The 26,056-nt window shown below is 43.4% G+C and overlaps 1 protein-coding gene across 1 annotated transcript in view; it reads left to right on the top strand.

The window, feature by feature from the left end:
- OSBPL10 (oxysterol binding protein like 10) overlaps positions 1 to 26,056 on the top strand; it is a 312,708-nt gene that overhangs the window by 141,935 nt on the left and 144,717 nt on the right. Inside the window, exon 4 of the mRNA XM_030329413.1 lies at positions 17,903 to 18,094. Coding sequence (XP_030185273.1) covers positions 17,903 to 18,094 — 192 coding nt within the window. The remainder of the gene's footprint in view (positions 1 to 17,902; positions 18,095 to 26,056) is intronic.

The raw sequence follows: 26,056 nt of genomic DNA on the forward strand, positions 1-26,056 counted from the left end.
ATCCTAGCTCCATAGCCCCAGATCCCGGAGTCCCTGTCACTGCCTTGTCTGCCCTCTGTCTGCTGAGACAGAGCACGTGCACTCATGGCTGCCTTCTTTGGTTCCGAACGGATGGTCCAGGGTTACCAATGACCATGGAGTTGTTAACCATGTGACTCCCACAAGCGCTGGGTGCCTGTCCTGGAAACACATAGTCACGAACTTTGTAAAATCAGTTCGGCTCTGTTTACAGTGTCTAGATTGGGTCCTTGTCTGAAAATCTATCTCTGTATTCCTCAATGTAGTTCTTGAAAGATTTGAGGAGGCATTGAACCTTGACATCACGCCAGTTGGAACTTCAGCCTGTAGAGAGTAATTCTGGGTGCGAGCAAAAAGAAGAAGATCACCAGAGATTGGATGACAGATTACAGCAAGCACACCGTTTGGGTTACTGTTCTGCACCCTGTGAAACAGTGTGCGCCCACTGTTTTTAGGTAGGTTCCCCCAGAAAGCAGAGCCTGGAGGTGAAGGCTTGAGCACAGGAATGTGATCCCAGGCAGGTGGAGCGTAGGGAGCGCAGGAAGCGTGAAATGCAGAGGAGACAAAGGAGACCCAAACGGGTGCTATTACTGTGCTGGTTCCACTGTGGGCTATTAACACAGAATCCCTCCGGTCGCCCTGACAGGAACCTTACAAAATGTGTTTCTGAAGTGTCCACCCTGCGTACGGTAGATGGCATCCCTATCCGTTGGTTGCTCTCTACCAGTGATCAGCGGTTGCCCCGTGGGGTTGTGGACGCTCACTTGCATTTCTAGGTTTTGCTCTCGTACCTGTTGCTGCAAGGCCATCCGACTGACTTTCCCACTTGGCTTTCAGAGAACAGCCCCAGGTCGGAAGGCAGGAGGGAAAGGCAGTCCGGCATGGACTCCCGTCTGGGCGCAGCTGGTTGCCTCAGCAACTGCTGGAGATAGAAAGTGGGCGGAGAAGGGCGTAAGGCGGGGCATACCTGTGTGTGGCACATGTCATTTCCGTCTTTCTTTTGGTGGCCACCACTCTTCTCTCTCAGAGCTTTAGGAGTATCGTAATCCAGTCATGGGGAGGTATCTCAGCTCGACTCCTCAGAAGGCCGTGTGTTTTGTTTCAGTCCCCTTAACCTCTTTTTTTTCTCTTCCATTATTCACTTGGATGGAACTAGGCCCGTTGATCTGTTGGAGTTAAGGTCGCTACTAGGTCTGTGAACGCTGCAGGCATCCAATTGGATTTGAATCGAAACCCTTTTTGAAAAAAACAAAAATGAATCATTTGGACTCTTCAACAGGCAGTAGAATCTCTGGAGGCGGGGAAAAATCTCTCACGTATGCTGACGCAGGGGAGGATGACTTTAGTTTTCTCCGTCATGTCCTCTGGAGTTTGGGTACGACCGTGACATCCTGGCTCAAAAGCATTTTGAGTCCTAGCGGGAGCTGTCGTGTTTCTGAGGTGTCCGAAGACCGTGTCTCCATTTCCCTGAGGCTCTGGCCAACTTCCTCCCTGTCCCCAGAGTATCTACGTAGAGCTGACCTGCCCAGGGGTGGACACCGGGGGACCAACACCACTTCTGTAACGAGCCAGCATTTGTGCCACTGAGTTTGTGGGGGCTGCCTTCGTGCTGTTCACACGTCTGAAGACGGGCCGCTCCAGCATTCTGGAACCCTGGGGCTGAGACTCCAGGAGAAGTCTTCTTAGCTGATGACACATTGTCCCTTAATCAAAACACAAGAACAGTTGGCTGAAGGAGGGAATCCTGCATGTGACATGTACAACCTCAAGCCGTTTTAACTTAAAATCCCTACTTTAGGTGTAGTTCCAAGTCCCTTTTTCATCAAGTGTGGGTTTAGTGGTAGAAATTCTACATCATCTGTCTTGACGAAAGCGTATTTCACACATATCCTCCGTCATCTCCTGTTTGGGTTTGTCTCTTTTTTCCTTTGTTTGCTTGTTTCTTAAATTCCACGTAGTGAAATCATATGGTATTTGGCTTTCTCTGGTTTCTTTTTTTAAAAAGTTTACTTATTTACTTTGAAAGAGAGAGAGGGGATGGGGAGAGAAACCCAAGTAGGCTCTGTGCTGTCAGTACAAAACCTGACACGGGACTCGAACTCATAAACGACGAGATCATGACCTGAGCTGAAACCAAGAGTCCGATGGTTAGCCAACTGAGCCACCCAGGTGCCCCTGCCTGATTTTTTAAACTTGGCGTTGTCAGGGAGCAAGAACTCCTTACCCTTCAAGGTCCTTCTAGCTGGGCTAAGAATCAGATCGACGTGAGACAGATGAACAGGGGAAAGTAAAATTGAATAGGCATGCATAACGGGGAATCCACCCAGACATGGAAATTCCGAAGACAGGCAAAATGAGGTATATATGTCATCCTGAACTAAGGAGAAAGGGGGTAGGGTCTGGGACTTCAGGGGAAAGGAATGTACTTTCAGAGGGTCATGAGAGGAGCAGGTGTTTTTAACTTTTTGAGGAACCTCGGCACCGTTTCCCAGAGCGGCTGTACGAATTTGCATTCCCACCGACAGGGCGCGAGGGTTCCCCTTTCTCCACATTCTCATCAACACCTCTTGTGTCTCGTGTTGTTGATTTAGCCATTCTGACAGATGTGAGGTGATATCTCCTTGTAGTTTTGGTTTGCATTTCCCCGACGGTGATGATGACACTTTTTCATGTGTCTGTTGGCCATCTGGATGTCGTCTTTGGAGAAATGTCTAGTCGTGTCTTCTGCCCGTTTTTAGTTGGATTAGTAGGTTTTTTGGGGTGTTGACTTGTGTCCATTGGGCTTTCTTTGAAGAACAGGGCAAACTCATTACAGGATCTTAGGTTTTGATAAATGGCTTCTAGTCTTTTATAGTTAACCTGCCCACACACCTAAATAAACAGCAGTTTTTAGCAACTCGTTTTTATTGACGTTTCTCAGGTCACGCAGCTTAACTTCATAAAAGCAGTCATTTTTTACGTTTATATTTTGTCAGTTTATCTTGTAAGTTACTCAGTTAAAATAGTAAGTACACCAGTATAAGCAGAACGGGGACTGAATTTGCTCGGCCTTTTGCAGACATCCAGCTCAGCGGGGAGGGGGGCACAACTGTCCAAGCATAACCAGAGAGAGCCTCCAAGCTGTGAGCAGTCAGTACCCTCTGTGCGTGCCAGCAGTGCTCATGAAGGGATGAAAAACAGCGGGAAATCTAATTAGTTGGCTAAGTCGAGGACATTGAGAGCATCTACAGCTTTTCTGACTTGGCTACCTGATACCCTGAGATTGGGCAGTGCAAATATCCTCATATTGCATGATCTAAACCTCTTTGGGGTGCTTCTGTTGACTCCATCCGCCCACTTTGTGCATGGGAGTTAGCGACACCAGTCTAAGTCCAGTGGGCCAGGTTATGTAAAATTCAGTGATTGGAACGACAGGGGCCTAATCCTGAAACCACTTACGCTTCTGATGAATCCCTGTTGTAAATTCTTTGTTAAAAATCGAGAAGTCTGAGAGTTGTTGCAAAAAAAAAAAAAAAAAAAAAAAAAAAAAAAAATCAACCTGGTAAATTTGAAGATCTAATTGGCTTTATTAAGAGATTCAGGAACTGGACAGCATCCCATGAGCAAGTAGAGGGGGAGCTCCAAGGAATTGTACGAACTGGAAGGTTTTTACAGAAGGAGGGTGGAACAAAGGGTGATTGGCCAAAGAAAAGAAAGGATTGTTTTAGGCTAGGCGGGGGTTTTTCTCATACAGATTATCTCACTCAGGCTGATCAGGAGATTTCAAATTGATTTTGAAAAGGTCACATAACCGGGATAGGTTCAAACTGTAATTAAGTCGTCTTGTGCTGTCTTGGGGGTGCAAATGATGCCAACCTGGGCTTGCTTTATTTTTTTAATAGAGTGAACTAGGTTCTTTGTGATCCAGAAATTAATTGTAAGCAAAAAATAAGAACTGTTATTTGTTGTTGTTGTTGTTGCCCTGTGTACTTGTCACATCTTTTGTCCGGATTCTTAAAAATCCCAAGACACAAAATCTGAATTCCTTTGTGTTTAAAAGTAAGCCTAGCATAGTGTTAGCATAAGCTTGTGAACCTGTGGTTTATTTCTGTTTTGGCAAGAAGTGCCTCGGGGAAAATTAAGGAGGGGTTACGTAGATGTATGATATAACCGCGTGTTACATACGTATAAAAAGTGCAACAGAAAAGAGGAAGGGAAATTCTAATCGCTTCTACGGTTCTAGTCAAATAAGGGGTTTTTGGGAAAACTTCCTAATTTTTGCATAGGCTTTATAAGATTTCTGCAGCCTCCTGTGGCTATCATCCCCCGCACAGGTGGTATGGGGCTGTTTACTGATTTCTTGTGTTATTAGCTAATCTTGCAATTCGGTCTTAACCTCACCAGTATATACCAAGCTTGGAATAAGTAATTAAGGGGGATTTATCGCACAGATCCTGTAGGATTCGGCGTGCACCTGAGCGACGTTGTCAGGGCACAGCTTAATTTTTTTAGTGTGAAGTATTTTGAGACACAAGTAGGAGCCCTTTTGAGCCTCACGTTTTTGTGCCTGAGCATTTGGAAAGGAGATAATGATCTCTCTTAAATAGATAGAAGCACTTCTGTCAGAGATTAGTTATTGATTGTAAGAAAATCAAATTGGCTTCTTGAAATGTTCTGTCGTAGAATTGCATTGGACTTTTCATCCCCATGGCTGGTTTGACCCGCTGGTAGGTGACAGAAGTTTAAACATGAAATAAGAGCTCCCTTTTCCCCCCTGTTATGGGGGGATCATTTATAGAATTCCTTGGCATGTGGTCTCCTTTTGTTCTGTGATTCATTTCTGGCATAAAATATCTTCTGGGTCGATTATACGGAGACGTGAGAAGAAATAGAGAATGGAATAAATCACGAAATGCCCATCTTCAGGGCCGTAGTAATACAATTTTACCGTGAAAATGATCCAATAGAGATGATACATGTTATGTAGACATATGTAAATTGTACGCAAATAACAATTTAATACCTGAACGTGGCCCTGAGGAAGGAAGCTTATTGGAACCCGTTGTTCAAATTGGCCCATCGTTTGGAGTGTCTGAATTAGCCCCCAGCTGATACCAGGTACTCTGGCTCGCCTGCAATTGTTGGTAATTTCTAATTCAGCTCATCTTTCCAGTCCGTTAGCTCTCTAACCTCAGTTCCTACTGCTTTTATGCCTTGTTCATTTCTACACTGGCCACACTTTCCTCCTGGCTCACACATGCCAGCTAGAGACTTCCACCCCAGGGCCTTTGCACCTGTTGAGTTTCTACCTAGAATGCTGTTCCCCAGATGTTAGCGTATGTATATAATAATACATCGATAATACATATATATAATAATACACATACTACATATATATAGTAATACACATTATTATGTATTAATATGCATTATCTAATACAGTTTATATTTTACCGATTTATTTATTTTGGTCTCTTTGCCTCACCAGAATGCCACTTCCCTGAAGGCAGGGATATTTGTCTTTTTGTTCACTGTTACATTTTTATTTCCTAGAGCAGTGCCTGGCACATAGCAGGTGCCCAAGAAATACTTGCTGAATTCTCTGAATAATGTGTGTTGATTGATGTTGTACCAGGTTTCTTTTTTGGGCATTTCGTGTTTATGTATGATTGTGTGTGATGTATCTTTTCCGGACTCTTCCCCTTGAAAAAGGAGAGAAGATATCAGTGAATCAGTGTTGGTATTTTTAAAATTAGGTTTTCACTGGGGCGCCTGGGTGGCTCAGTCGGTCAGGTGTCTGACTTCGGCCCAGGTCATGATCTCACAGTTCCTGAATTTGAGCCCCATATCGGGCTGTCCGTTGTCACTGCAGAGCCTGCTTCAGATCCTCTGTCCCCCCACCTCTCTCTCTGCCCCTCCCCTGCTCACATGGTACACACACACACACACACACACACACACACACACACACACTTTCTCTCTCTCTCTCCCCCCTTCTCTCAAAAATAAAATAAACAATGAATGAATGAATGAATGAATGAATGAATGAATAAGGTTTTCAGGGAAGGAGCAGTGGTTTAACCAGCTGTTAAAATTGAGGCTGGGAGGATTCACTGTTCTTACTTTATTGCATTCCTAGCATTTGCAGGGTGAGGCCCTGTATCACTTCTCACAAGGTGCACAGTGGCTGGTTAATCATTGGCCCTGGCCCGGGGGCTGTCACAAGCTAGGGGAGACAGTGGGGCATGGGGTGGGAGGGGGGACTTGTGCATAAAACACCATTAGGTGCTCTGAGTGTTGGGAACTTCATCTTTGACATCTGCAGATGTACTATTCATCAAACCTTGGCCTTATTGATATGGGTAATTAAACATTAAAAAAATTTAAGTATCAGCTTAATGTAGTTTAGGCTTAATGAGCTTATTGTTTAAGTATTTGAGAATTGGTATGCTGTACAGGACTTGGCTATTAAAAAGCCATTTGTTTCCAGAATGCTAACTAAGCTATCAGCCATGGTGTTGTGGAAAGAGTTGGGCTGTTTTGGACCTCGGTGGAAGAGAGTGGCCCCTAGTGACCCAGTGCAGTGTAATGGCCAAGGGCGTGGCCTTGGGAACCTGCTGGTGTGGATTTGAATCGCTGCCACCTGATTTATTAGATTTATTAGCTGTGTGACCTGGGGAAAGAGCTGATTCTCTCTGTGCATGTCCCTCATCTGTGCAATGGAAATTCTAGTCCCTACCCCGTGAGATTATGAAGCGGGTTAAATGATTTAAGGTGTGTATATATTAAGATAGTTTATGGCACTTAGTTCACACTTACATGATACTTACTATTATAAATACAATTAAAATTAATGCCATCGTTACTGGATTATGGCAAACTTACCAGTTTGCCATACCACCAGGGCTTTTTAAAAAAATTTTTTTTAAAAACTTTTAAAACTGTTTTCCTTCCTTTTTCCCTGTGCCATCCCCCCTGTCTTTGTTAGCATCAATTCCTCAGATATACGTGGGTCTTTGTTTACTTATATATGTGTTTTACGTTTGCCTAAGTTGTATGGTCCTGCATATCTTTTCCCTTTCTTTTTAAACTTTTCTCACTCAGCAGTATGTTTTTTTTTTAATTTTTAAATTTTTTAAAAATGTTTTTTTATTATTGAAAGACAGAGACAGAGTGTGAGCAGGGGAGGGGCAGAGAGAGGGAGACACAGAATCTGAAGCAGGCTCCAGGCTCTGAGCTGTCAGCACAGAGCCCGACACGGGGCTCGAACTCACGGACCGCGAGATCATGACCTGAGCCGAAGTCGGACGCTTAACCGACTGAGCCACCCAGGTGCCCCTCAGCAGTATATTTTAAGTTGTATGGATGTTGCTGTATGTATCTCTGCATCTTTACTTCCAACTGATGCATGTATATTTCTGTATAGTCTACATTTGATTTGTACAGACTCTCACTAACGTACGGCTGCATTGCTTCAAACTCCCCACCCTCATAAACCGTGAGCATCCTTGCAGATAACCTTGTACAGACATGGGACTGTGAGCATGTACATGAGATAACCTTGTACAGACATGGGACTGTGAGCTAACTTTCCTGTTAGCCATGCAAGAGGTTCCAGCATCTTTATATCCTTGCCATTCCTTCATGGTGTTTTACTCTCTAATTTTGTTAAAGCTACTGGGTGTAAAATCTAGTTGTTTGAATTTGTATTTCTCTGATTACTTTGATATACTTCTTAGCCATTCATCTTTCTTCTTCCGTGTATTGCCTCTTCTTCTCCTTTGTCCATGCTTTATAGTGATTTCTGGCTTTTATTTGCAAGAACTCCTTTTATATTCTAGATATTAATGTCTCCTAGTCTCCACACATTTGTTAATTTTGTCTAAAGTGTCCTTGTTGAACAGAAGCCCTTTGTAGTCAAATCCATCAAGTGTTCAACTTGTGACTTGACTTTTGGTCTTGTAAGAAGAGCTTTTCTTTTTTCTTTTTTAATGTTTATTTATTTTCGGGAGATAGAGACAGAGTGTGAGTGGGGCAGGGGCAGAGAGAGAGGGAGACCCAGAATCCGAAGCAGGTTCCAGGCTCTGAGCCATCAGCACAGAGCCCAATGCCGGCTCACAAACCGTGAGGTCATGACCTGAGCTGAAGTTGGACCCTTCACCGACTGAGCCACCCAGGTGCCCCCTGAAAAGCCTGTCTACATTCAGGGTTGCAGAGATACTCCTTCAGCGTTTTCTCTTGTTTTGTAGTTCTTCTTACATTTGAGGTTACAAAGTTAACCATATGTTTACTTTCCCCCTGTTGTTTATTCCCTTTACTGGTTTATTGGGCTGCTTCTGTAATATACCACATTAGCAAAGAACTGGCAACTTTGCTGGAGTCATTAGTTTTCTTTTTTCTTTTTTTGTAAAATCACATCTATAGCTAGTTACATTTTTTGTTCCTTCCCTTCCTGCCCTTCTATTTCTTCTTCCTTTTTTTCTTGTCCTGTTTTGTCGGCTAGCACCTCCAGGACTAGGTTAAACAGTGATGTTACTGGAAGCCTCATTTCTAAAACTGGAAGCAATGAAGCTAAACATCTTTACGTTAAGTATTGTGGGTGCTCTAGGTTTTGGGTAGATAGTTAAGTTAAGGAAACTTCTTTCTCGTCCCTGCTTTCAGAAACTTTTTTTTTTTTTCTAATTAAAATCGCAACTTGGCATAAAAAAAGTCTTGGTTTCATATGATTTGCAAACAACATATATAAAATACAATTTTTTTGTTTGAGGATCTCCAGTTCCAAGGGAATGTGGCCTACAAGTATCCTTCTTTCAAAGGAGTGTTATGCATATGTTTTTATGACGACGGGTGAGTGGGCTGAAGTATGGGATAAGAAGAAAAGTGGAAATGTATAATGGATATCTGCTTTCCTGCTTTCTATCAAATACTTTAACATCAACTTTGGGACACCATTTAAATAAGTAAATCCTCATTTAATTGAGAAGGGTCACCTGGAGAGGCTGAGTCTTGAATCAGGCTTTTTCAGTTGAATTTTGAGTGAGGTGTGTAATTTGATCTTTGTAAGGCTGGTTTTAGATCGATAAAAAGAGAGGACTAGACTTTGAGGATCTAAAATTCTATAGTTCCGCAGCATGAGTAAGGGGAGAATGGGGCTTGGTCAGTAGAAAGAGAGAATCATCATGTGTTCAGAAGAAAGCATCTAACTGTTGGTGGGAATGCAAACTGGTGCAGCCACTCTGGAAAACTGTGGAGGTTCCTCAAAAAATTAAAAATAGAATTACTCGGGGCTCCTGGGTCACTCAGTCGGTTGGGCGTCTGACTTTAGCTCAGGTCATGATCTCGCGTTCCGTGAGTTTGAGCCCCGCATCGGGCTCTGTGCTGACAGCTCAGAGCCTGGAGCCTGTTTCAGATTCTGTGTCTCCCTCTCTCTCTGACCTTCCCCCATTCATGCTCTGTCTCTCTCTGTCTCAAAAATGAATAAACGTTAAAAAAATTAAAAAAAAAAAAAAAAAACAGAATTGCTCTACGACCCAGGAATAGCACTACTTGGAATTTATCCAAAGGGTACGGGAGTGCCGTTCATGGGGACACGTGTACCCCAATGTTTATAGCAGCACTTTCAACAATAGCCAAATTATGGAAAGAGCCCCAATGTCCTCAACTGATGAATGGATAAAGAAGATGTGGTTTATATATAAATGGAATATTACTTGGCAATGAGAAAGAATGAAATCCTGCCATTTCCAGCAATGTGGATGGAACTGGAGGGTAGGTATTATGCTGAGTGAAATAAGTCAGTCAGAGAAAGATATATATGTTTTCACTCACGTGGAATTTGAGAAACTTAACAGAAGACCATGGAGGAAGGGAGGAAAAAATTAGTTATAAACAGATGGAGGGAGGCAAACCATAGGAGACTTAAAGACAGAGAATAAACTGAGGGTTGATGGGGGGGTTGGGGAAAGGGGAAAATGGGTGATGGTCATTGAGGAGGGCACCTGTTGGGATGAGCACTGGGTGTTGTATGGAAGCAATGAACCATGGGAATCTACTCTGAAGCCAAGAGCACGCTGTTTGCACTGTATGTTAGCTAACGTGACAATAAATTATATTTAAAAAAAAAGAAAAAGAAGAAAGCATCAAAAAGAAGTCTTGGTACTAGAATTGTAAGCTCCCAAACAAATGGTACGTGAGAGGAGGGCAGATGTGTGGGAGGTTTTGAAATGACACAAACTGCCACTGGTTAGATGGGGAAGATGGTGAGAGCTGGGGGGCGGGGGGTGTTGCGGGGGCGGGGTGTGTGCGATAAGGGGCCAAGTGCAGGAGACCTTCAAGCTTGACCTAGACGGAGCGTGGTTAGGGATTCTGGAGTGTCTGGACTAGCTGTTAGGTCATTTATTTGGGGGCTGAAAATGTTGGGAGACAAAGCAAACTTTAAAATGTCAAGTTTTCTTTTCCTCTGTTTGCAGGAAAGGGAAATACATGCATTTGCTTGCACTCTTTTTTAAAGATCTGGCATTTGCAGGTATAATCATGGGTTCACTCGGGTAAGATTAGAAGCCGGCTAGAGACTGCCTCTCTGGGGAAAACCATTCTTTTCTCTTTGCACATGTTGGCACATAATTGTGTGTGTGCTTTAAGAGAGGGTATTGGTATAAAGTTAGTGGGAAATGTTTATGATCTAGTAAAGATTTGCAGATGAAAATGGAAGAAATTCCCTAGGCTTAGTAAATGAAAGGTTACTGCAAGAAGGCTCGAATTTGGAAAAGTCGAGCAAGCAAAGTGTAATACTTGAAAACTTAATCATGGGAATAAACTTGGAAAATGTCCCAGTTTTTAAAACCTTTTATTTCTACTTTGGACCTGTCGTCAGCTTAGGATAACGGAATTAAAAAACAAAAGCAGGGCAGATGCAAAGGTCCATATACAGCCATTAAGCAAAATAGTGGAATAGATTAATTTAAAAAACACCATTAGTGTTTCGGGCAGCTGGCTGGCTCAGTTGGTAGAGCATGGGACTCTTGATCTCAGGGTCATGAGTTCAAGCCCCATGTTGAGTGTGGAGCCTACTTAACATAAAAAAAATAAACACCATATATTTTCATTGAGATGTTGACTGCCAGGAAAACAAAATTCTGAGTAATTTTAAGGTCCTGAATTGTACTGTCTTAAAAATTGTTAATGCTTTTCCTTTTTTGTTGATTGAGGTATGCTTACTTTTGGAAGAAGAGGAATAAATCACAATTCTTATGCTTCGCTTTCACATATTTAGAAAAATGGTACATTATTATTATTTTGGAGGAAGAGAGAGGAATGTAATGAAAGATTTTGGTTGGTTACATTTTCAAAATATGCAACCGCCCCGTTTGGTGGTCTCCACTGGGCTATTCATTCTGCAACATAGTGTCTTTTCCCCCCTACACTGTGGAAGAATTCAAAGACGTGAGGAAAAGAGGTTTCAAATTAAATATCATTTGAATGCTGTTATAATTAATTGACTCACAGCGACTTTTTTCCATCAGAAAAATTTTCTACAGAAGTGGCTGTCACAAATGTATTTGTATTTTCCTCTTGCTCCTTTTTAGATTTTAAATGTGAGCTTCAGCAAGCTTAATTATAAACTCCTAGTACATGTTTTAAGAAGGCTTTAGGGCCAGCAAGTGGTCGTTACGATTTGAGGTTCTGTTTTATTCCAAAATATTAATGGGCAGTTGCCATATATTTATTTATTTTAATTTAAGTATGCTCCATGCTTGAACACCGCACATTGAGCTTGACCTCACGACCCTGCGATTAAGACCTGGGCTGAGAGCAAGAGTTGGAGGCTAAACTGACTGAGCCACCCAGGAGCCCTTACTTACTTAAACTATTAGTTAAACCAATTCTATCCTTGGTACCCATGTAGCATTGTTGTTATCTACAGGCACTTTAAGTTCTATAACAGATACAGTTTTCGACAATGTGAAATCTTATTTAAATGTACTTTTTCTCTGAAGCAAACTGTGTTTTTGTTTTTTTTTTTGATAATTAGGATGATTACTCTTTTCTTCTCCCCTCTTCTCCTCTCCTTTTTCTTTTCCCTTTTTCTTTTCGTTTTCCTTTTCCTTTCTTTTTACTTTCAAGTAGAGGAAGTGGTAAGGCTATGTCTCCTTTTTTTTTTTTTTTTTTTTTTTTTAACGTTTATTTATTTTTGAGACAGAGAGAGACAGAGCATGAACAGGGGAGGGTCAGAGAGAGAGGGAGACACGGAATCTGAAACATGCTCCGGGCTCTGAGCAGTCAGCCCAGACCCTGATGCGGGGCTGGAACTCACGGACCTCGAGATCGTGACCTGAGCCGAAGTCGGATGCTCAACTGACTGAGCCACCCAGGCGCCCCAAGGCTATGTCTCCTTAAGGCACTGTTGATGAAAACAGCCTTTAGGTCCATATATTTGACTCTGGGACCACTTAACAATCTGTCATCTATGTTGGTGCCTGAAGGCCTAATTTTCATTAATTTATGAATGATCATGATGACACTTCATGCTAAATATGTGGCATGTGCCCTACCTCCCTCTTCTCATTTCATTCTCCAACAACCTAGTGACTTAGGTGATGCTGAAATCTTATTTGTTTGTTTGTTTATTAATGTGTACTTATTTATTTTGAGTGAGAGGAAGAGAGAGAGAGTATGTGGTGGAGGGGCAGAGAGAGAGGGAGAGAGAGAATCCCAAGCAGGCTCTGCACTGTTAGTGCAGGGCCCGACGCGGGGCTCTATCCCACAAACTGAGATCGTGACCTGAGCTGAAACCAATCAGCTTAGCTAACTGAGCCATCCAGGTGCCCCGTTGCTATTAACATTTTAGAAATGAAACCTAAAAAAGCTTTAGAAGTGGAAACCCCATGCTGCTTTACTGGGCCACCCAGCTCCTGAATGCTGGAGCTCCGATTTGAACTCAGGCCTTTGACTTTAGAAACTGTGTTCCTAACCCAGCCTGCCCATGGCCTCCGGTGGTTGTGCCGTGAGCTTCTCAGACTGGACGGCGCCTCTTAGCTCGTTGCTTGATTTCCCTGGTTGTGCATGTTCTCTCAGGTGCTTTCTCCCTCTTTGCAGTCATGCCTTTCCTTCTTGCCCGTTGTAGCCAATAAATACAGAGCGCGTATGTCTGTCTTCCTTGAAAGCTTGGGGAAATTCAGGGATCTGATGAGGTTCGCGGGAAATTCCGAGAGGTTGGTGACTCCCGTGAAACCCGCCTGCGTGTGGAATGTCCGGGCGGGGTCTGAGCATCAGCACTTAGTCTTACCTGGTACCACGTTCTCTTCTCTGGCATGACCCCCTCGGTCAGGCAGGCACTGTTTGGGGAGGGGACGCAGGGCTGAGGCGTTAGGTAAAGGGTGAATCTTCTTCCCGGAGAGAAACCGTTACCCTCGACTCCGAAGTTTTCACAGATGGCACACTTGGCATTTCTGGTCCCCCTCCTGGAAGTAAACATTTGGCGTAAAACCCTGGCATGTTGTTCCTCAAACTCTGGTAATGTTGTATTTTAAGCTAGTGGCAGGGATGAGTGTGTATGACGGCTAAACGTCATTTACAAAGCAGAGCCTGCAGATTTCAGGCAGGCTGCGCAGTGGCGGGAGAACCTTCTCATTCCTGGCGGCCGCGCTTTGCTGCCTGTTCCCCCCTCTGCTCCTGGAGCCTGGTGACCCATGGAATTTACCGAGAGTGAGACTTTTTTGTTCAAATTTACCCTGAGAGGAGGCACCGGTGTGAATTCGACTGCGAGAATCCCACGCTTAATGGGAAATTAAAGGTTTTTCAACTCAGATTTACTGCTTGTGAATTCAAGTGACAGCCATGTAAGTAATGACCATGAGGTTAGACGTTCACACTGGGATAATTTGGCTCCTGGGTGAATTTCTTGATTCGTCGCCATTTACAGTGGTGCTGCCCCAGGCAGGGACCCCTGTTGCCAGAATGGTCTTCCTCTCTGATTTCAAATGGGTTCTCGTTCTTCTCAGCATCTAGAATTGTTTTCTCCCCCTACAATCTTGCCACTTAATGGCCGACCATATGGAGTCACCAGTAAGCATTTAATTATATTTTGGACTTCATCACCACTTTGCTCCTATAAAAAAATAAGGAGGAAGTCCGTCGCTGCTCATGATTTTGAGCTAAGTGACTTCTTAACATTTAAAAAATCAATAAGGCATCCATTGATCCAGTTTTAAGTAATATAAGGAAAGAAACAAACTTTGACCACACAGTTCCCTACTATGCTAAGCATTTTATGTGCACGATCTAATTGAATCTTCATGATGGCTTTTAAGGGTCAATATTATTATTCCTTTTTTAAAGATTAGGAAATTGATGCTTAATAAGAAAGCTTAAATAACTCCACTGAAGTCAGCACAGCTAGAACCTGGTACAGCTGGGGGAGGGAAACTTGGCTGGCTGGCTTGAGAGCCCAGTGAAAAATCTGCCTTTTCTTGCGTTGGGATAAGCCTCCCAAACAATCAAAATGTATGTTAGTAGACTTAATGCTTAGGCAAGTTTACTGTCATGAAAGAATTAAAGAAATAGCTTCTTTCGTCCTTCACATTCCAAGTGAAAACACTAAAGCAGAAAGGAGATGCTCGCCGTATCGTGATCTAGGTGTATGTAATTCTTAGACCCAAGACTTCTCCAATTACCTATACATAAGCTTATTTAAAAGCAACACACTGCTTTCCAACATTATTCATCTTATTATTATTATTATATATTTTATTTATTTTATTTTATGTTATATATATTTATATATTACATATTTATTTATATTCCTGTTATTATATCCCAGTTGAAACCAGACAACCTCTACAAGCTACTGTGATGTTGGAGGGTCATAGAAAGTTCTTATTTCTACCCGACCTCACGCCCCACTCCCAATCCCTTGGCAGCTTGAAAATTACAGATCATTAACATTTAACAGCTTTTATAGCTGTCCACTGTTCCCCGAGGCCCAAGGCTAAGACTGCTCGTCTGGGTAGATTTGTGCACCGTTGCCTATTTTGTCTGTATCTCCCCTTGTCCTGCCCAGGCTTCACGTCCTTCACTCTCAGAGCAGCTGGCAGTGATGAGGTCAGCTCTAGTGGACCTTTCTCTTCCTCACTTCTTTGGCATTTCCTGGCTGTATTACCAAATTAGAACCTTGCTGTGAACTTTCTTATTGTGTGTGTGCATGTTCCTGTCTGTGTCTCTTGTATCTCCAGCAATACTATAAAGCATCGGTGATGAAAGACTATCTCATACACCTCCTGTTTCTCCTTGAGACCCCATAGTAGATATTCTCCTTGGCACATAGTAGGTGTTCATTAAATCCTTGATAACTGAAATACAGAAATTGGCACAAGTCAACATACCATGTAACTACCTTCTCTCAAGTTGAAATGAAGGACAGGAACACGTAGAATTTAAATGGTATGTAGAATTTAGCAAATTTTGGATAAGTAATACATTCACATGGTTGAAAATGAAAGAATATAAAAAACCGTGTGGCCAGAAATCTCCTTTGCACTCTGTTGCTTTCTTCTCATTCCCTGTGTCTCCACAAATAAGTAGCCATTTTTTAGTTTTGTGTGTATCCTTCTAGAGTGTTTCTATGTTTTCTTTTTTTTTTTAAGTATTAAGTTTTCTTTAAGTTTATTTTGAGAGAGTCAAGTGGGAGAGAGGCAGAGAGAGAATCTCAAGCAAGCTCTGAGTTGTCAATGCAGAGCCCGATTCAGGGCTTGAACTCATGAACCCTGAGATCGTGATGTGAGCCGTAATCAAGAGTTGGACGCTCAACCAACTGAGCCACCCAGGTGCCCCAAGTACTTTTTATGTTTTAAACAAATAATTGTAAGTAAATAACAATAAAAATACTCATTTCCCACATTTTGATGCAGAACTTTGCCTACTGTGCAACAGTTTTGCACCTTGCTTTTTTTCCCTTAACTCTATAGCCTAGAGATATTTTTCCAGACTAGCTCGTAGAAGCCATTCTCCTTATTCTCTCACAGCTTGCTATAGTATCCGGTTATGTAGGTGTACCATTATTTAGTTAACCGGTCCCATACTGATGGGCCTTTGGCTTGTTTCCCATCCTTTGCATTAAATATCTTTCTGCGGTTACTGGTTGCTACTTAGGCCATTTTCCCTGCAAGCAGCCATATTGGAGGGTACGTTCCCAAGCAGGGCGTTGTGGGTCACAGGAAAATGCCTTTGTAACTGTGACACGCATTGCCAGACTGCCCTTCTCAGGGGTTTTGTCACCTTATATGCCTGCAAACCTGTTCCGCTGTGATCCTGTCAACGGATAGTGTGTTCAAACTTCTGGCTCTTTGCCAACCTGATGGACAAAATCTAAACATGGCTTGAATTTACAAGTACAGTTGAACATCTTTTCATATGGTTTAAGCGCTTTATATGTTTTGTGAACTGTCTGTTCAGATCTTGCCCCGTTTGAATACTTGGGGTGTTCCTTTCAATTCCTAGGATTTCCATTCCTCATTATAAAGTACAACGATGAGGCTTTTGAAGCAAGTTGAAAATATTTTTTCTAGTTTATTGTTTGGCTTTGTTGGTGGTAGGAATGGTTTTTTTTTAAGTTTATTTTTTTTGGTAATCTCTACACCCAACTTGGGGCTCAGGCTCACGACCCTGAGATCAAGTTGTACACTCTTCCACACACGCCAGCCAGGTGCCCCCGAGGGAGTGGGTTTTTAAAGGTTGTTAACCACGCAGAAGTTTTTAATTTGTAGATAATCAAATTTGCTGAGCTCTTCTTATATAGCTTTTGGATTCGAGGTATTAGGCCTTCCCTACCCCAAGGCTCCAGGTTTCTTCTGCCTTTTTAAAAAATACTCATTTATTTTTGAGAGAGAGAGAGAGAGTGAGTGAGTGAGCAGGGGAGGGGCAGAGAGAGAGGGAGACACCGATCCTGAAGCAGGCTCCAGGCTCCGAGCTGTCAGCACGGAGCCTGACGTGGGGCTCGAACCCACGAACCGTGAGATCATGACCCGGGCCAAAGTTGGATGCTTAACTGAATGAACCACCTAGGCACTGCTGTTTTTTTGTTTTTTATTTTTTGTTTGTTTGTTTGTTTGAAGTCTTTGATCCGTTCGGGGTCTGTGATCTGGGAGATGAAGCCTACTTTGTTTTTCAGATGGCTGCCCAGTTACCCCAGTATCAGTTATTGAAACAGTTCATCTCCACTAGGTTGAGGTGCCATCTTTTTCCCATAGTAAATTGCTACCTGGACTATATATTCCTCTAGGGTGAAATAAGAGCACTGCGCTGACAAATGGGGACTAATTGGTGGATAACTTGGTACCTTCAGTCATGCAGCAGACATGTATTAAGTACCTAATAAATGAGGCAAGTCATTATGCGCCTGTTCTTGGGGATATAAAGATGGGTTTGAAACAGTCTGTTAGGAAGGCGGCTCTATGATGAACATGATCTCGATGCAGAGGAATAAGAACAGCGGGGAGGCTGAGGCAGACGGGGAGATGCCTCACGTATCAGAAAACAGAGCTGAGTCTTAAGGTTCGGATGAACTTGGCCAGCCTTGAGGGGGAAGAGCTTTCCAGGAAGGGTTGCTCATATATGCAGAGGCACAGATTGTAAGAGTCTGTGGCGTTTGGGGGGCTTAGTAGCTTTTCGTGGCCAATAGAGTAGGGCAGGAGACGCAGTTGCAGATGAGAGCAGAAGGATAATTACGGACACGGCCTCTTCTAAGTGAGTGTGGGATTGGGGCGTGTCGTGTCACTCTCCTTCCCCTACGCCTTCACCCCTCTAAATAGACGAAGGGGGGAAGATTGAAGGTCCAAAATAAATGGAAGCCAGCACTTGGCTGTGTTCTGCAGGTCGGTTGCTGAGTCTTGACACCTGTTGCTTATTCTAGACGACTCCAAGTTCCCGAAGCCGCAGTCTCACTTTGCTCCCCCACGGAACGCCCAATCCTGCGTCTCCCTGTAGCCAGAGACACCTCGGCACGGGGGCCCCCGGTGTTGTCACGGTCACGCATCACAAGTCGCCTGCAGCCGCCCGAAGAGCCAAGAGTCAGTATCCCGGCCAGCTTCACGAAGTCAGAGAGGTAGGCTTTGCTCTCCTACTAGGTGGAGTGGTCTCTGGGCGCTGAGGGCCACCACCGTCCCTTCCTGTGTGCCATCTTGACGCCAGAAGGCAGCCTCCCAGCCACACGGGCGTGACACGCTTCCTGGTGGTAGAAAAAATAATTTGTCTCTGTGTCTTAGGCGAAGCGAGGTGTTAGGAGACATGTCAGAGCTCTGAGAGCAGAGGAAGCCCGCCCGCAGGTTTATGGGTACACATGGAAGCAAGATCAGTGTCTCTGTGCTCATAGCCAAGAATGGGCCATACACACGCTAGTCGTGGGCGGCCAGGATGTGACCGAGGTGGCTTGGAAATTCAGGGCGCGTGAGACCGTTTTCTTTTTCTTTAAAAAAACTTTTTTTTTTTTTTTTTTTAACGTTTATTCATTTTTTGAGAGACAGAGACAGAGTGCGAACAGGGCAGGGGCAGAGAGAGAGGGAGACACAGAATCCGAAGCAGCCTCCGGGCTCCGAGCTGTCAGCACAGAGCCCGATGCGGGGCTCGAATTCACGGACCGTGAGATCGTGACCTGAGCCCAAGTCAGACGCTTAACCGACCGAGCCCCCCAGGGTGCCCCAAGTGAGACCTTTTTCTGCCTGGCCTCACTCGCGAGGTGCCCACGTTGGTCTTCCCATCACAGACCACTCCTAGTAGAGTGCTGGGTTGTGAAGGAGCACTGTCCTTGGAGTCAAAAGACTGTTTGGAAGCAAGTCTTTCAAAGCTCTGAACCCGGGTTTCTGCATGTGGGGAGTGGAAATAACACAGGCCTTCCTCTCCTCTCAAGGGAGGTCAGAGGCATGCACTTGAAAGCCCTTCAGCCGTCAGTGCCTTATGAACCCATGTGGGTCTGTGCTTCGTTTTTACTTTTGACACACTGGGAAGTCCTCAGTCTGGGGATCCCAGTTCCTTAATGTTTGTACCATACTTTGCAACGGGTACCAAGAATGGACTGTGTGAACTAACTGATGTTGGTCTGGGTCGCCCAGCTTGGGTTGAGTGCTGAGGCTTCTGCCCTGCAGCCGGCCTGTGTGTGGACCAGCCCAACCTCTTAGGGTAGCAGTGGAGCCCTGGCCCCAGGCGAGCAGCAGAATGGGTCTCCTAGCACAGGGTCTGTTGCCCAGGTCAGCACACATCTCAGTTTATTTCCTAAATGTCATGAGCTGAGTAGGGCTGTGTCAGCCGGCCGTCTTGGTCGGACTTTGACCCAGGGCAGAAAATCTGAAATCTTCTTCTTTTTTTTTTTTTTAATTTTTTTTGGTGTTTGTTTATTTTTGAGAGAGAGAGAGAGAGTGTGTGAGCAGGGGAGGGGCAGAGAGAGAGGGAGACGCAGAATCCTTAGCAGGCTCCAGGCTCCGAGCTGTCAGCACAGAGCCCGACGTGGGGCTCGAACCCATGAATTGTGAGATCATGCCCTGAGCCAAAGTTGGACGCTTAACTGACTGAGCCACCCAGGCACCCCAGAAATCTGAATCAAATCTTTTGCTGCAGATCAAAGACTTTTTTTTTCTCTTGGTAGATTTATGCATGTATGTTCTCTGTATTGCCTAATAAAGAAAAGGTACAGGGTCAAATGCTGTCTTTGAAATAGTCACCCTGATGTTTAAAAAAAAAAAATGGCTATGAGCTTGACTTTGATACACTGAATGATATGAGGAACTGTTGCACACTTGTATATATTTTTCATTTTTCAAAGCATCTTAAAGAAACTATATTACAGAAACACTGTACACAGAAGTAGAAGAGAATAATGGTACCCATCCCCCAGTCAGTATTTCCAACTTTCTGTTGTTTTCTTTTATCTCTTTTCCCTCTACCACTTTTGTTCTTGCTGGAGTGTTTTAAGGAAATCATAAATATTATATCAATTTATCATTGCCAGTAAGTGCTTCAATATTTATCTAACAAACAAGGACTTAAAAAACAACTTGACCACAACACCATCATAGTCACTTTTATGTAAACCTCACTGTGGTTATTTTTTGCAAGTCTGTAAGAGACTACAACCTAAAAAAGAAAAGGCAGATTGAAAGTTCATGGTATTTTGGGAATTCTATTATAATGAATCTCTGATAGAATTACAAGTGATGCTAGGAAGCCTGGAATGTATGAAGAGAAGCAGGAGTGCTTGTATTGAATGAGCTGTGGCCTAAATAAAAGTTGAGGTACCTTAGCTTAATTTTGAGTAGCGCATGATTTGGTACAATGTCAAAGTCTTTTCTACCTCCATTTTTATTTTTATGTATTTTTTTAATGTTTATGTTTGAGAGAGGGACAGAGTGCGAGCAGTGGAGGGGCAGAGAGAGAGGGAGACACAGAATCTTAAGCAGGCTCCAGGCTCTGAGCTGTCAACGTGGAGCCTGATACAGGGCTTGAACTTGAGAACCGCGAGATCATGACCTGAGCCGAAGTCAGGTGCTTCACCAACTGAGCCGCCCAGGTGCCCCTCTTTTATTTATTTTTTTAAGTTTGTTTATTGTGGGGCACCTGGAGCCTGCTTCGGATTCTGTCTTTGTCTCGCTCTCTGCCCCTCCCCTGCTCATGCTCATGCCCCCCCCTCTCAAAAATAAAGATTAAAAAAATACTTCTCTTTAAGAAAAAAAAAATGAAGTTTATTTTGAGAGAGGGGGAGGGTGAGAGGGGGACTGTAAGTGGGGAGAGAGGGAGGGAGGGAGGGAGAGAGGGAGGGAGAATCCCTAGCTGGCTCCACACTGTCAGTGCAGAGCTAGACTCAGCGCTTGATCTCCTGAATCATGAGATCATGACCTGGGTTGAAATCAAGAGTAGGACTTTTGATGGACTGAGCCACCCAGGTGCCCCTCTCTTTTCTTTATCCTGTTGTTTTGTCCTCTACCTTTTCCACCTGTAAGGGGCAATTACTAAAATTGCCCGTGAAATTTCATTAGATGAAACAGACGTAGAATACCTCCATAGCTATAGTGACTCGGTGTTTGTACTCCTGGGCAGTCGTTTCTTTGGGCCCCTGCTTTTGTCTATCAATGATCTTTTGTGCTGAAGTCAAATTTTCAGGGAGCTTGTTGAGACCTAGGTATAAACATCGGCAGTTGAGAGAATTGTAGGGTGCTGGATGCCTCTGAGGGAGGAGTTACAAGTTCTGATTCTCAGATGTCCTCTTCAGCTTCACTCCTGATTGGAGAACAGTACCTATTTGGGGACATCTGTCATTTTATGATGTGGCACTATCAGAGAATATTTCACTCCTACCAGAAAGTTCTGAAGTTTTTTTTTTTTAATTTTGTTTTAATGTATATTTTTGACAGAGAGAGAGAGAGAGAGAGAGAGAGACAGAGCATGAGTGGGGGAGGGGCAGAGAGACGGGGAGACACAGAATCTGAAGCAGGATCCAGGCTCCGAACTGTCGGCACAGGGCCCGACGCAGGGCTTGAACCCACAGACCAACTGCGAGATCATGACCTGAGCCGAAGTCAGACACTCAACCGACTGAGCCACCCAGGCGCCCCGAAAGTTCTGCAGTTTTAAAAGTATGTTAATTTCAGACTGTAAAGGCCTTGGTTTTGGATTCCACTGTATTTATCTATAAAATAACTAGAGGAAAATGGAATAGCATTTTTAGCCCAGCTGTGTAGGGAAGATAAACTGATGACCACCGAAGCAATGAAGAAAATCATCATACACGAGACCGATGTGCCTGAATATCGGAAGGGGGAGGAAAAAAGAAAAATAGCCCGGCCACAGGCAATAGAATAAATATTAAGTGGGATTCCATAGCATGGGTGCAGATAATGGGACAGTTTTGAAGATTAAATGGTTATCATCGAAAATAAAAAGAATTGAGAACTGAAAGGACAGTACCCAAAGTCTTCATTAGTTAGGAGGGATGAATATAAGGAATTTGAAACAACAGCAATGAAAAATAAGAGTCATTTGTCTATCAAAGTACCAAAAATAATTATAGCCCATTATAGGTTAGGCTGTTAAGAAATACTGATAATGCTGTGTATTGTCTTTTTGCTACAGCCTGGTGTTCTATAAGAAGGACTCAACACAAAACAAAGCTGTTCGTTACCACTGACCCATAAATTCCCTGTTGAGAACTGTATTCCGAGGAACTAATCTGTGGAATCGGGGTTGGAGGAAGAAAGTTAATTTGGGTAAAGCTGTTCATACTAATAAAGCAATATATCCAACACAAAACATTATGGAAATGACCAAACGATGATTCACATAATATACTGAATTACTATATAGCAGCTTAAGATGAAAGTCACGTGTAAGCATTAGTACTGCATGGATATGTGTATGAAATAAGAAAATCAGGATATGAGAGCATATGAGCACACTGGACCCTCTGTCCCTCTTAATAAAGTCCAGAAATTGCTTCAAACCAGTGGTTCTGGAATTTTGGATTTTACTTACAAACTAAAATTTAGAAATAGAATTTTGGAAGCAGCATAATGTTGCAACTATTAAAATTTGGCCAGTAAGGGGGGGCGCCTGGGTGGCGCAGTCGGTTAAGCGTCCGACTTCAGCCAGGTCACGATCTCGCGGTCCGTGAGTTTGAGCCCCGCGTCAGGCTCTGGGCTGATGGCTCAGAGCCTGGAGCCTGTTTCCGATTCTGTGTCTCCCTCTCCCTCTGCCCCTCCCCCGTTCATGCTCTGTCTCTCTCTGTCCCAAAAATAAATAAACGTTGAAAAAAAAAATTAAAAAAAAATTTTGGCCAGTAAGGGTATTTTAATTTAATTGTTTCATATTTATTTATTGTTATTTATTTTTTATTTTTGTTTTAGAGAGAGGGGAGTTGGGGAGAGTGGCTGAGAGAGACAGAGACAGAGAATCTTAAGTAGGCTCCAAGCTCAGCACGGGCCCTGATGGGGGCCCGATCCCGTGACATGGGGATCATGACCTGAGCCAGAAGCTCCACCAACTGAACGCCCAGGTGCCCCAGGAAGGACATTTTTAAAGCATAGTGACGGTCTGTAGTTACTACCATCTCATAAAAGCACATTTTAATTCCCCCATCCCCTCACTACCCTCCCCTACCACCACCTCCAAGGCCTATAATCTCTGAATAAAGAATCGTTCATTACACTGAGTAACTTTAGTTTTATGAAAAACCTACTGCGTTATCCTTGTTTTTAATATTTTATCTTGAAGTGGAAGAGTATTCATCGTGGATTGATTCTAGCCTATGAATTTGTGTGTTTTTAAACCACTGATCGCCACTGACCTTTCCTTCTAAAGAATTTTTTTTAATGTTTATTTAATTGGAGGAGGCAGGGGAGAGAGAGAGAGAGAGAGAGAGCGCGTGCGAGAGAGAAGGCATGCCGGATGTGGGGAAAGGAGGGGCATAGAGAGAAAAAAAGGGAGAGAACCCCAAGCTGGCTCTGTGCTATAAGCATGGAGCCCAATGTGGGCTTGAACTCATGAACTGTGAAATGATGACCTGGGCTGAAATCAAGAGTTGGATGCTTAACCGACTAAGCCACCAGGCGCCCTACCACTGATTTTTTAATCCTGTCACCTTCTTACTCCCTGCTGTCCATAGGATAAAGGTTGTACTCTTCTGCATGGCAAACAAGGCCTTCCGTAGTCTGTCCATCTCTATGTCCTGCCCTCAGCATGCCTGCTCATCCCTACCATGTACTTGCTGCCTCCCTCTGTTGGGAGGTTATGTTGCCCATGTAGAACTTCCTGCCGTGATGGAACTACTCTATCACTTTCGTTCTTCTCTGGGGGAGCCGCCATTACATGGGGCTCATGAGCTCTTGAAATGTGCTAGTCTGAACTGAGATGTACCGTAAAAGTAAAATGCACGCTAGATTTCAAAGTAGTACCGAAAAAGGTAAAACAGTTCATTAATGTTTTAATGCTCATTGCAAGTAGAAATGAAAATATTTTCTGTTAGGTTAAATAGATTAAAATTCATTTTACCTTTTTAAGTGTGCCTGCATGCCTCCCACTTGTGGCTTGCGTTATATTTCTTAGCACTGCCCTCGATTGTGAGCTTGCTCACCCCATCACTTGTCCACCCATTCTACAGGCACTGAGCACCTACTATGTGCCAGGCTGGAGTTTTATGCAGAAAGCATTAAAAACAAAAACAAGAACAAAAACCATCCTTGCGTCTTCTAGCCCCGGCACAACTCCTGGGCGTGTTGGTTGGACAACTTGATTTGAAGACCCATTTTCTAGCAGTTGGAGTGCTTTAGAAACAATGTGGAGGCATTCAAGGGTTGCTTAGGCAACCGTGGGCAGTGGATGATGACCGGTCAAGGGTTGAGTCAGGTATTTGTTTGGTTTCCTCTGACTCCAAGAGCTCTGGGGGGTGGGGGTATTCCTAGATGTCTGGGTGACCACGCGGAAAGCGATGATAGTGCGAGCCTACCTGAATGTGCCACTGGAAAGGTTGTATAAATAGGATCTAAAATATTTTTAAAGACCAATTTGAGCCCTCAACTGTTCAAGCATATAATGAGTGAAACGATGGCATTGACTCGTATTAACTTTTATACTTTTGGTGACATTATAACTGGCTTTAACTTGGCTTATGTTTGTTTCAATGGGCTCAAGTTCAGTTGACACAAGTACAGTGTGATTTTTATAAAATCCTGCTTTTCTAGGTGCTTCCTGAAAAAACATCACCGTAACACATGTTCATACTGGTGCATATGTGTCTGTACACATCTGCATGAACACATGAACTGAGTAGAAGAATATAAAGTAGGGACTCCAGGTGTTTCCTCTTTATCTAATTCTTCATTACTGTTTCCCAAAAGTGACTTTTGAAGAAATGATCTGTGTTTCTATAAGCATGAGAGCACATGTATGTTTGGGTATGTGCACAGATTTGTGTGTATGTGTGGGACGTGGGTTTTATTGTAACTGTTCCTTGGATAAGAGATAAGAAATTTCTCTAGAAAGAGTACCTACTAAAAATTTCTCTGGGGCACCTGGGTCGCTCAGTCAGTTAAGCATCTGACTCTTGGTTTTGGCTCAGGCCACGATCTCACGGTGCATGAGTTCAAGGCTCGTGTCACGCTCTGTGCTCTGCACTGACAGTGCGGAACCTGCTTGGAATTCTCTCTCTCTCCTCGCCCCCTTCTCTCTGCCCCTCCTCTGCTTTCTTTCTCAAAAATAAATAAACTTAAAAATTTTTTCTGTAAATCCAAATATGCTAATGGGCTTGGACATAAAAGATATTTGAGAAGCAGAATAAACTTGGTAGAGCCCAGGTTCTTGTGTCTTTGACCAAATAACATTTTCAGTTGTGACGTTGGAGACTTAAAAAAAAAAAAAATACACTTAATTCAATGGGGAGACCATATCTGGATTCTGTAGCCTGATGAAGGAAAAGGTCAAGGTCATGCTGTTGAATTGTAATGGGTATGTGTGAGGCATAAATTTAGTTTTAATTAAGCTTTCAATGGTAATTTATTGACAAGTAGGAATTATCCTTCTCTTAAGCTATTGTTAGCTTGCTTCCAGGGACGTACCCTTTTGAAGAGAGGGCTGTTTGTTGCACTGGTTTACATTGGGTAGGTAAACTGAATCAAGGCCATGTCATTTAATACAGTTTTAAATAAACCTTTCAGAGTATAATCTATGCAGATGTGTGTTTATGTGGTTCCTGCTGTGTGAATGTATGTTTCTTCGTGTAGTTGCATGTTTAATACGCATACAAGGGAAGGTCCTTTCCTGAAAGAGTCGTCTTTATAAATGATCCCAGCTCAGTATTCTCTCCCTTCAGGATGGCTTTGTTTGATCCTCGTGCACATGGATGTAATGAATGCCTGGTTAGAAACCTTGATTCATGTACAGCCTTTGCTATGGAGGTGGTAACTGTCAAATATCACCCTAACGAGTTTTATTAGCTGATCAATTTTAAGGTAGCTGTCAGTGCTGGCAGCATTGAACGTGAGCCATCCCATCACCAGGGAAACCGCATTTAGGGGATAAAGTGCATTTT

Source organism: Lynx canadensis, chromosome C2 (assembly GCF_007474595.2).
Source record: "Lynx canadensis isolate LIC74 chromosome C2, mLynCan4.pri.v2, whole genome shotgun sequence".
NCBI lineage: Eukaryota > Metazoa > Chordata > Mammalia > Carnivora > Felidae > Lynx > Lynx canadensis.